The sequence below is a fragment of the Brassica oleracea genome, chromosome C1, assembly GCF_000695525.1.
Source record: "Brassica oleracea var. oleracea cultivar TO1000 chromosome C1, BOL, whole genome shotgun sequence".
Lineage (NCBI taxonomy): Eukaryota > Viridiplantae > Streptophyta > Magnoliopsida > Brassicales > Brassicaceae > Brassica > Brassica oleracea.
In genome coordinates, this window is record NC_027748.1 from 32318213 (window position 1) to 32330426 (window position 12214).

Here is a 12214-nt window from a genome sequence, read left to right on the forward strand (position 1 = left end):
TGTCGCTACATAACGATCAAGCTTTGGTGAGAGCTCGGTCGCTACGTAGCGACCGAGCACACTACATTGCGACCGAGCATGCTACGTTCCGACCGAACGCGCTACGTAGCGACCGAACGCGCTACGTAGCGACCGAACGCGCTACGTAGCGATCGAGCGCGCTACGTAGCGACCGAGCGCGCTACGTAGCGACCGAGCGCGCTACGTAGCGACCGAGTGCGCTCTACGTAATGACCGAGCGCGCTCTACGTAGTGACCGAGCGTGCTACGTAGCGACCGCGCGCGCTACGTAGCGACCGAGCTTGCTACGTAGTGACCGAGCGCGCTACTTAGCGACCGAGCACGTTACGTAGCGACCGAGCACGCTACGTAGCGACCGAGCATGCTACGAAGCGATCGAGCACGCTACGTAGCGACCGAGCACGCTACGTAGCGTCCGAGCACGCTACGTAGTGACCGAGCGCGCTACTTAGCGACCGAGCACGTTACGTAGCGACCAGCTTTTGTGCTGGTTGCTACGCGACAACCTTGTTTTCGTCTTTCTCCGATTTTTCGTGAATGTGTTTTCTCCGCAAGATTCTTCGTAAAAATAGATCTTTTTCTAAGATTTATTTTTCGTAAAAACGTTCATACCGATTTTTACGGACTTTCAGACATTGATTCCGTCGTGACCAATTTTAACCCCAACAATCTTGATTGTCATCGTGGCCGAGTTCAGTTTGAAATCGGCGATGGAAAGCTTGTCTATCAAGGGCTCAGACCGACCAATGGGAGTCTGATCATTTCAGCACTTCAAGCAGAAAGAATGCTGGAAAAAAATGTGAGGCTTATCTGGCTGCAATCAAAACTGTGGAAGTCGGACCTGATGCTGAGTTGGAAAGGATTCCGATTGTAAAGGAGTATGATGACGTGTTCGAATCCTTGACAAGATTACCACCGGACCATTCTGATCCTTTCACGATTGAGCTTTAGCCGGGCACAAAGCCAATCTCGAAAGCTCCGTACCGGATGGCTCTGGCTGAAATGGCAGAACTTAAGAAACAGTTAGATGAACTGATGGAGATAGGGTTTGTGCGCCCAAGCAGTTCACCTTGGGGCGCACCGGTTCTGTTCGTGAAGAAGAAAGATGGTAGCTTCAGGCTATGCATTGACTACAGGGGGATTAACAGAGTCACAGTGAAGAACAAGTACCATCTTCCAAAGATAGACGAGTTATTGGACCAACTCCGAGGTGCTACTTGTTTCTCCAAGATTGATTTAGCTTCGGGATGCCATCAGATTCCGATTGCTGAAGAGGATGTCCGTAAGACAGCCTTCAGATCGAGATACGGCCACTACGAGTTTGTGGTCATGCCCTTCGGATTGACCAACGCCCCTGCAGCCTTTTTGAAGATGATGAATAACGTTTTCAGAGATTACCTGGATGAATTCATTATAGTCTTCATAGACGACATCTTGATCTACTCAAAGAATCAGGAAGAGCACAAGGACCATCTGAGAATTGTTTTGGATAAGCTGCGGGAACATAAGTTGTTCGCCAAGCTCAGCAAATGCAGCTATTGGCAAAGAGAAATTGGTTTCTTGGGTCACGTGGTCTCGGACAAGGGAGTGTCGGTGGACCAAGAGAAGATCAAGGCCATTGTGGACTGGTCCAGACCAAGGAACGCAACGGAGATCAGGAGTTTTCTCGGACTGGCTGGATACTACTGACGGTTTGTTAAGGGATTTGCCAGCATGGCTCAACCGTTGACAAAGTTGACCGGGAAAGATGTTCAGTTCGTGTGGACAGAAGGCTGTGATGTGAGTTTCAGCAAACTCAAGATGATGTTGATGACTACTCCAGTATTGGCTCTTCCAATGGACAACGAGCTATACGTGGTGTACACAGATGCATCCAAAGTTGGACTTGGGTGCATATTGATGCAGCAAGGCAAAGTGATCGTGTATGCGTCTAGACAGCTAAGGAAACACGAAGGGAACAATCTAACACACGACTTAGAGATGGCTGCTGTTGTGTTTGCGCTGAAGATATGGTGGTCTTATCTCTATGGTGCTAAGGTCCAAGTCTTCACGAACCATAAGAGCTTGAAGTATATCTTTACTCAACCAGAGTTGAACCTTAGACGGAGGCGTTGGATGGAACTGGTTGCGGATTACGACTTGGATATTGCCTACCATCCGGGAAAGGAAAATCTGGTCGCGGATGCCTTGAGCCGGAAAAGAGTAGCTTCGGCTTCAGAGAAAGACATGGAAGAACTAGTTCACATGGTTGGAACCTTACGATTAGCTGCCTTGACTGACGAATTGGAACTGTTGGGTCTTGGTGCAGCGGATCAGGCGGATTTGTTGTCCCAAGTTCGCCTTGCACAGGAAAAGGATGAAGATCTGATCAAAGCTTCAAAGAACGAGAAGACGGAGTATCAGACTTCAAACAATGGGACAATTCTGGTTAATGGCCAAGTTTGTGTTCCTAACGACAAAGGGTTGCAGGATGAGATCCTAAAGGAGGCACATCAGTCCAAGTTTTCGACACATCCATGAGCCAATAAGATGTACCGAGACTTGAAGAGAGACTATCATTGGGTTGGAATGAAGCGTGATGTTGCAAAATGGGTAGCTGGGTGCCCAATCTGCCAAATGATGAAGGCAGAAAATCAAGTCCCGAGTGGACTACTTCAGAGTTTACCCATCCCAGACTGGCCTTGGGATAAGATCACGATGGACTTCGTGACTGGCTTGCCAATGAGGAATGGCAAGGACGCTATCTTGGTGATAGTGGACAGATTGACCAAGTTCGCACACTTCTTGGCTATCAACAAAACAGACAATGCAGCGGTGCTAGCCAAGTTATACGTGGAACAGATCGTCAGACTTCATGGAGTTCCGGTAAACATAGTGTCAGATCGAGACTCCAAGTTATATTCGGCCTTCTGGAGAGCTATGCAGAAGTCGATGGGGACCAAGGTCCATATAAGTACAGCATATCATCCGCAAACGGATGGACAATCAGAGAGGATAATCCGAACACTTGAAGACTTACTGCGATCTTGTGTTCTGGATTGGGGAGACAAATGGGATCAGTACTTGCATCTGGCTGAGTTTTCCTACAACAACAGCTATCACGCAAGCATTGGAATGTCGCCTTACGAGGCATTGTACGGACGTCCGTGTAGGACACCGCTATGCTGGACCCAAGTGGGGGAGCGCAGCATATTTGGCCGAGATTTTGTGGAAGAGACAACTGAAAGAATCCAAGTCTTGAAACTGAAGATGAAAGAGTCTCAGGACAGACAAAAGAGTTATGCAGATAGACGCATGAAAGACCTTGAGTTCGAAGTAGGAGACATGGTATATCTCAAAACCGTCACCTACAAAGGAAAGGACCGATCCTCAAAGAATGCTAAGCTAAGTCCAAGATACATGGGACCGTACAAGATCCTGGAAAGGATTGGAAAGGTCGCCTACAAACTGGAACTGCCCTCATCGATGGCTCAGTTTCATAACGTGTTCCATGTATCTTTGCTGCGAAAATGCATAAGGAATCAAGACAATGTGGTTCCTGAACCACCATCTGACTTGAGAGAGAACCTTACTGTGGAGGGACGACCAGTCCGGATCATTGGTAGAAAAACAAAACCTGAAGGCAGAAAGAATATCAAAATGATCCAAGTCGTTTGGGACTGCGATGGAGAAGAAGAAACGACTTGGGAGCCAGAGGCGAGAATGAAAGTTGAGTTTCCAAAGTGGTTCGACAAACTTAAGGAAGGATCTGGAAGAAAGACTCGAGGACGAGTCTGAGCCAAGTGGGGGAGAACTTGTAGCGACCGTGTTCCGAAGATCGATGTTAGTATGATATGAGGACTGACTGGGCGGACTGTAAGAACGTACTGAATGGATTGGATGATGCTAGAAAGAGCTGATCAGAGTTCGAAGGACTTTCCGTGGGTGGATGGGAGAACTTGGATCGGCGCCTCATTAGTATTGACTAGAGCAGAACCATGTACCCGATTAAAGCTAGGAACAGATCTGTTTTTGAGCCTAACAAAGCTCCATTAGTCGGTCTTACGCTCGGGTTATTGGACAGGCCGTTCGGTTTGTGGAACTCATGATGTTCGGACAACTCGATGAAAATCCAGCCAAAGCAGAATTTTCGGACAGCGATGGTCGGATCCGGACAAGTGTTGTTGGATTCGGACAAGACGGTTGAACTGGTCGGCTAGACAGCGATTGTCGGAAATCAGACAAGGCGGTTAAGACTGTCGGCTAAGATGAGATGAGCTGATTTAGTAGTATCAGTCTGATTCGGACAAGGTGGTTAGAGTTATCGACTGGATCAGTCAGCTCTAGCTCGAGTTTCGTCTTAAGTAAAACTGGTGGGAATAGTTAAAGTCCAAAAAAGGGAAAAACTCGCGCTGGAACGCTTTGGAGCGCGGGGTGGCGGTTACGGATTAAGAGCCGCGTGTAAAATAAGCGAAAACAGTTAACTTGGCAATTTCTCGGGCCTAAACCACCAACTGCCCATTTTGATCGTCTCCTTTGTCTTATTTCGCCTTTTCTGTACGGAAACGAGAAGAAAGAACCAGAGAGAAAAGTCCGATTAAGAGAGAGTTTTTGATATTTGGCTGGATTGATCAAGTCCGAGTCAAGAACGATCGTCTGTGGGGTGAATCCGACTGTCTGAACGTTTGAAGATCTGACAGAAACCGTTCAAGAGGTGTCAGTAGAGACCGAATCAAACAGAACAAACTGACTCTAAGACAAAGGTGAGTGTGTGACCGTGGCCTATAGTACTGAATCGTAGTCTGATTGATAGGAATGTTCTATGTACTAATTGCTTGTCTAATTCGAATTATCTGCTAAATTTTGGCTTGGTCCGAACAGTCGGTTCCTTCCATCGACGCATCTGGATCAGATCATGCGCCTAGAGCCGTATTGGCCTGCTAGGGCTTGACTGAATCTGATGGCGCGCTGGCTTGGAACGATTGGGTCGGCTAAGTAACTGACTGATGATAAGCATGTCCGTTTATTGACTGATTGACTCGATTGCTTTACTTGGCTGAGTGGGACGGAATGACCGCTCTCACTAAGCATACTGTTTGCTTATGCCTCCTTATTTGGATGCAGATCAGGACCAGACCCGAAAGGGTAAAGACATAGTTTGAACACGAGACAAGGGCATGAAGGAAGGACTGTGGGTTTGGGTAGATATATGACGAGATTAACATGTAATAGCTTATAGCGAACTGACTTGTTAACTCGAACCTCAGATTATCTATTCAAATCGTATTATGTTTTACTTGAATGTCTGAAAAAGAACTAACACTCTGAAATAATTCTAAGTAAGGAAAAATATGAAAATAGCTCAAATCTGATCGATGAAGTCGAGCCAGACTCGTACTGATGTTACGAAGAAATGGATCGGGTTCTTTTAAGTGGTATCAAAGCATTGGTTGTTCATATGCTCGGGCGGCTGGTGGGCAGATCCATTTTTTCTAGAAAAGAAACAAAGAAAAGGGCAAACAATATAATAATTGACGTGCCAATGTTGGCTTTCACGTGGCCATCCTAGCTAGCGTTTACTCCCACCATCGTATGTTTTCATTATCTCTCTCGTTTCAACTCAAGTTAAAAATAAAAACTCTCTTCAACCAAAAAGAAAAAGAACTAAATAAAAGTAGCTGTGGAAAATAAAGAAGATCTAAATCCAATCTCATCTGTAATCTTCTGATTCACTCTCAGACAATGCTCTGCTATGTCGGAAAAGCCACCAAGATTTTTATTTTCATCGTCACCGTTGTTGTAGTCATTGGTCTCGTCGTAGGCTTGGGTGTCTTCCGTCGTCACTCACACCACTGCTCCGGCGACTATTGCTCGTCTCCCACCGATTCATCTTCTTCTTCTTCTTCCTCCCCTTTCATAACTCCGTTTCCTAATCCTACCCCGAACCCGAACCCGCCCGTGCTCGGATCTTCCCCACCGGCCCCACCCGGCTCATCATCACCAAACCCATCTGTTCCAATCACCCCTACTCCGCCGGCGCCGATCGTAAACCCGAATTCGCCTCCGCCTCCGTCTAATCTGAATCCTCCGCCGCAATTTTCTCCTCCTCCGCCGGATTCAGATACAACCACCGCACCTCCTCCACCTGCATCGCAGACATCAATGCCGCCGCCACCTCCAGCGGAAGAATCGGCATCACCGCCGTTAAATCCGCCGAGCTCCGTAGTCAATACTCCCGCTCCAGTGCATGCGAAGCTGGTCAACGACTAGAGTAGACCATACATTTGTAAATTCGACATCTTTCTATCACTTTCCAGTTCTTGAACTTGATTCGTTTGTTTGTTTGTTTTTTTTCCTAATTAGATCAAATGTTCTAATCTTTAAATCAAGGCGAAACTTTAATCTCATTTACATAAATCATATAGGAAGAGACATCAGATTGAATGTTTAAACACTTCATTTTCATACTAATTCCAGTGATCTCATGTAGAGTGAGTTGTCAAAGCATCTTTATCATAGGATATATATGACAAGAAAAAAATTTAATTTTGTTTTAGGTTAAGCAGTAATATTTGTTTGTGATGGTTAACTTAGTTATAAGGGTTAAAAAAAAAAAAGTTAACTAAAGCCCTTGAGTATCATTACTTTGCTGGTGATTGATATCGTTGACATTACTTTATTTTCGCTGAAATCATTTAAAGGTGTGTAACTGTGAAAACAGAAGACAAGAGAGGTGGGTCGATGGATTAAGAATCCCATGTAATTTGTCTGATTAATTTTGACCACTTCATCTTTACAAAATTCTAACTACTTCCGTATCCTATTGTATTCTTTGCTCCTACTTTATCTTTTCTTTTGTCTCCATAGTCCATATACAATATATATGATTTTAGAATTTTCCTCCATCTAAAATGTCTATTTCAATAAAATGAATACTTGATTTAATATAAAAAGAATTTACACTTTAAGTCACATTTCATCTTTTTCTGTTATCTAAAATTTGAATTGATTTGATTTTAAATGAGGTTTTAGATGACTTTAAAGAATTGTAGAGAATAAAATGATTTTTGTTAAACTATTATAGAATATCACCTAAAACTATGAGATTTGAGTTTTATTTTTTTTAACTAAGAAATTCCACCTAAACACTCTAAAATCTCTTAAAAACTTTAAAATTCCACAACTTAAAATATTTTCAATAACAGTGGATTTCAGAATAAAATATCAAGTTCAATAACACTGGATTTTAAATGAGTTTTATAAATTCATGTTAGAATATATTACTAATTTTATTGTCGGCAAAAATAATAATAATAATTTTATTATATAATTATTTTTTAAATTGCTAATTAACATAATTACGACACATGATAATTATAAAATTAAAATACAAATAAAATTTTTATCTTTTCTTAAAAACTAAAAAGATTATTTTTACAAATATATATACAATAAATTTGGATTTAACATTATTTTTTCATAAAAAAAGTTATTATGATTGGGCCATAAAAGATACTACAAGTAGCAACAGTTGACTCCCTCCATCTAAAACCCTACGCAAAAGCCTCCTCCTCTGAGTTCCTTCTCCTGCCATTGAAGCTTGCTTCCGATTCGTAACCAAGGCCGCCGTATTCTCGTATCACTCAATTTATACCGATCCGATCTATAACCCCTACACACTTGCAATCTCCGTTCTACCTTCTTCCTCATCTGACGATTCAGCTCCGATGATGGATTCGTCAACGGTAATAATGAATCCGATATAATTGGAGCTCCGACTCGAATCATCCAGGCGAAACCTGGTGAGATGTCTCGAAGCTCCGAAAGGACAGGGGTCATCGCCGTCAAGTGTAGGATGACTGCTCTCTAGGGTTCCCGTTTCTAACCTTTGGGTCGATGACAACATCGTCTCTTAGGGGAAAACTGTTGAGAACGAAGGGATCTTTGCGCCTCATGTAACTTCAACATTGTCTCCCATAGTGTTTTTTTGCTTATAATAAGTATGAGAATCTCATTAAAATGAAACTGATTGTACATGTACAAGGGTAGAGCTTTCAAGCCATTTGAAGCCCAAAAAAAAATATTAAATCAGCAAATACAAAATCAAATAACAGAGAAACTAAGGAATACATCGATCATCCAATGATACATATGGTTACAGAAGCATCTGTGATGTTTCCTCGCGTGAATGACGTTACGGACTAGCCATGCAGCCTTCCATTCCGCTCAGCCCATAGTTTTTAAATAGTAGCTTGTACAACTAGAAGTCTTAGGGTGGCTGGGAAAGCATATCATCATTTGTGTCTAACCATGCAAATAGCGAAGTCCAAGTGTGGAATAGATGGTCTATGGACTCGTCGTAGCTAGGTGTTACAAATGCAGCATGATTTGGGGATTTGAAGGCCCCAAGAGGCAATGGGAGCCTATCAAGATTAGTGACCCAAAGCATGAAGGTGTGACTCGTATGTGCCCTTTAAACCAGATTAATTTCTCCCAGTCAAAAGTATGACCCCGGTTTATAAGAGCCTCCCAAGTTAAGGCAGTGGAGTAGTTACTTAGAGCACCATTAACGCTTAGGGTGTTTAATTTTTTTTTTTTTTTTTTTAAGTTTTTTGTCTGATTTAAAAAAAAAAAAAAATTAAAAACGAACGAATCACGTGCCGCCATGTGTCAGTGGGGCCCGTGAAACAGTGCAAGCACCGAAAAAACACACTGCTTGATCTAGCGTCTTTGACGTTGCTGCTCCTTCTTTTGCTATGGAGCCCACCCCTTAGCACTTGTCTAAGTGTTCCGTTAATGCTGCCCTTAATTCATGATCCCCCACAAACCCAAGTGTACTTATCTGATGATGATGATAGCGATGGGAGATGTGGAGGGAGCAGATAATTACTTGAACCTGTTCTGCAGCGTGAATTCTTTTGCCGGTCTTAGGTTTCAACCCAAGGATGTGCAACAAGACGCAACAGACGCTTGTGAGATGGACCAACCAATTTTATCAAAGGATCCGACCACTGATCAAACCAAAAGCTGCCCTTGTTTCCCTCCTCTATATGCCAACGAATGAAGAGCTCAGCTAAGGATCGAAGTTTGAGGAAAGATTTCCAGATCTAAGAGGATTGCTTCTTCTCATCAATAAGCCACGGTGAATAATCTTTCATCCGATGAGATTTTCTCCAAGCTGCCCACAGAAGAGAAGCCAAAAAAAAAACTTAAAGCACATAGTCTTGTTTCATAATGATAAAAAATAATAAAATAGGAAACTCAAGAAATTATCTATATTATTAAAACTGAAGTACCTTTTGGTACTGTTTGGATACAAGGATAGCAAACTTAAAAAAAAATTTTATTGTTGTTTGGACACAAGGTTAGCAGGACAAAACGTTTTCTTTCCTGACTTCATTAATGTCCTTTTCGTAATTTAACAAAATTAACCAGATTCTCCGTTGCAATCTAGAGAGTTTGAATTCTCGCTTGAATCTCGGTTGCAATATAGAATATATGATTTCCTTAATTTTCTAAACTAAACCTTCAGCCCACGTCTTTTTTTCTCCAAGATATAGATATTTCCAAATGTCTTATATTGCATCCGTATCTCCTTAAAAGCCATCGAGATCCTCCATAATTAGTTACCTAAATCATTGCAAACAAATATAACAATAGATTAATGTATTCCGTAAGAGAAAAAGGAATATACCCAAATATCTATCAACCATACAATCAACCAATATCTTAATACTTATCAACAATCAAAATTATGCATTGATATAAATTAAAATATTTCAGAAATACTACATCAAACACAACCATTCAAGTCAATCAAGAAATGAAACAAACAAGCGTAAGGCAAATAAGAAGTACATGCCATCAGCAATCACCCGTACATCTACCACAATCCTAAACGATTCTATTTCTTGATTAATGTATGAACTACTCATTTTTAAATTATACTAACCTTGGTTTGTTCGCAAGGTTGGCAATTCTATTTGATATTTGTGATCCAACGGTTACTGATCTTTCTTCTCCAACATGACCAATTCTTATCAATGACACCTTCATCACCTACAAGATGACAATCAGTGGTGAAACAGTCATATCAAAATCTGATTTACAAAACAACAACCACTTCCTTGATCTTGCAAGTTATGAAGATATCATTGAGGGAAAATTGAATCCCTATTTCCTAATTGGTATGATCTTCGTTTGTGTTTTTTTTCTTATATTAATCCATACTTTTTCACTGATTTATAAGCTATTCAACAATATTTTTTGAACAGATGTCATCGGTGAAATTTTTGATATGCGCACTATACAGACTGTGAAGGTCAAGAACGAAGATCGTAAGAGGGTTGTATTCCGACTACGTGACACAAAGTAAGAAATATTTTGTTATCTTCCAATCTGTATAAGAACTATAATCAACGTTTTTTAATTGGCATCTTGAATTTCAGTGGGAACGACATGGAGTGTTGTCTGTGGGGAAGATTCGCAGAACTTATTGAATCTCATCTTCAAGAGAATGAAGGGAAACTAATAATATGTTTGATTAGGTTTGCTAAAATCAGCTACTACAAAGGTATAAACATTTATCTATAATTTTCTAAGTAATTCGGGTTTGACTAAATTAAAATGTAAGCTTACATCAGCAAGTTTATTGTTGATTAGGAAATATGCAAATAACAAATGCATTTGATGCTTCCCTTGTGACTCTCAACCCAGAAATGCAAGAAGCAGTTGATTTTAAAGAAAGGTACATTTAGATCCATATTTTAGAGGCATTTTTATGTGGATGTCTTTTGTAAAATATTGGTAATTTGTACATTAACAAAATTCAGGCTGTTGCAAGCGTTGCTTCCTCTTGCTATTGTGGAAAACAAACCGGCTTACAAGGCTGTGAAGCAGCAAGCAGAAGATTGGGATGATGTTCAAGTCTGTTCAATTTCTGAGATTTTGGTGGCTGTTGAGGTTATTTTTAAATTTTCTCATAAGTAATATTATGAATTGGAGATCTGATTACGGCTTAGTACTATAAGATTGTGTGTTTTTTAATTATCCAGGCGCAGAAATGCAAAATCGTGTGCTCCATCGAATCAATTAACACTGATTGGGGTTGGTTCTTTTTTGGACATGATGCAAATGGATGCAACCGCCGTGTTACTAGGATCGGTAGAAATGATCCTAGAAGAATTGCACAAAATGAAAAACCATTATGGCGTTGTGAGAACTGCCGTGCTAATGTCACTAATATGTCTCCAAAGTAAGTGCAAATTATTCTTCTAATAAATTTTTCAGTGTTAATCTAAATATATTACTAATTTCTCACACTCAAATGTTAGGTACAAGCTTCATGTGTATGTGGCAGATGACAGTGACACATGCAAACTGATGTTGCTTGACTCTGTTGGAAAAACTGTTATTGGTAACGAAGCTGTGGAGCTTTGGAATGGCTCATACGATGAGACAAGTATATTTGAGTGTGTTTATTAATTCTACGAACATAAAAACATATAACTGATCTTTTTTTATATGTTTATGTGTCAGATTGAAGATCCAGAAGATCTCCCTGAACCAATACAGAATTTAGTTGGGAAATCATTTTGTTTTGGTATTTCGATTAGCTCAGACAATGTCACAAACGGAGCAGACACTTACTTGGTGGCAGAAGTAAGGGGTGGTGAAGAGATTCATAAAATCGAATCTCAAACTGCTCCAGTTTCTCTTATTGAGTCTGGTTCGTCTACCTTCTCTGCTGGAGAGGTACGTGCCCTTCTATTACTCAAATCAAATAGCATGTTACCTATATTCGTTCTGCTAAGATTGACAAAGAAATTTATTATATTGTTTTACAGGTTTCAAAGTTTGATCCTAATTCTCAGAATTCTGCTGAAGATGTGACCACTCCATTCTCTAAGCGAAAGGATAACGATGATCTACCTGATGTGACCTCGGCCTCTAAGAAGTTGTGCACGGATACAATCAAGCCGGAGAAAACTAAAACTGAATAGAATGTGTTGCTTTTTTTATTTGCTGGTTTTTTTCATTTGGTGTTTTATTCTATTGTTTTGCTCTATTTGGACTTATTTTGTTTTGCGTTTAATAAATTAATATTAAATTTATGAATTGGTTATTATATTTATATTCTTATCTACCTATTTTTTCAAAACATAAATGAGATTATAATATGATTGTGCCGGATATTTACAAATGAGAGGCATAA

At 40.8% G+C, this 12214-nt stretch overlaps 2 protein-coding genes across 2 annotated transcripts; both read left to right on the forward strand.

Moving 5' to 3' along the window:
- The first annotated feature begins 5543 nt into the window (after positions 1-5543).
- Positions 5544-6407, forward strand: LOC106293574 (proline-rich receptor-like protein kinase PERK8). Its single transcript, XM_013729257.1, has one exon. The coding sequence runs from the start codon at positions 5743-5745 to the stop codon at positions 6268-6270; it is 528 nt and encodes a 175-aa protein (XP_013584711.1). The 5' UTR covers positions 5544-5742; the 3' UTR covers positions 6271-6407.
- Positions 6408-10458: 4051 nt separating this feature from the next.
- Positions 10459-12002, forward strand: LOC106337745. The gene is made up of 7 exons (XM_013776876.1): positions 10459-10573; positions 10663-10747; positions 10833-10962; positions 11055-11254; positions 11334-11475; positions 11539-11754; positions 11847-12002. The coding sequence occupies exons 1-7, from the start codon at positions 10459-10461 to the stop codon at positions 12000-12002; spliced, it is 1044 nt and encodes a 347-aa protein (XP_013632330.1).
- The last annotated feature ends 212 nt before the right edge of the window (positions 12003-12214 follow it).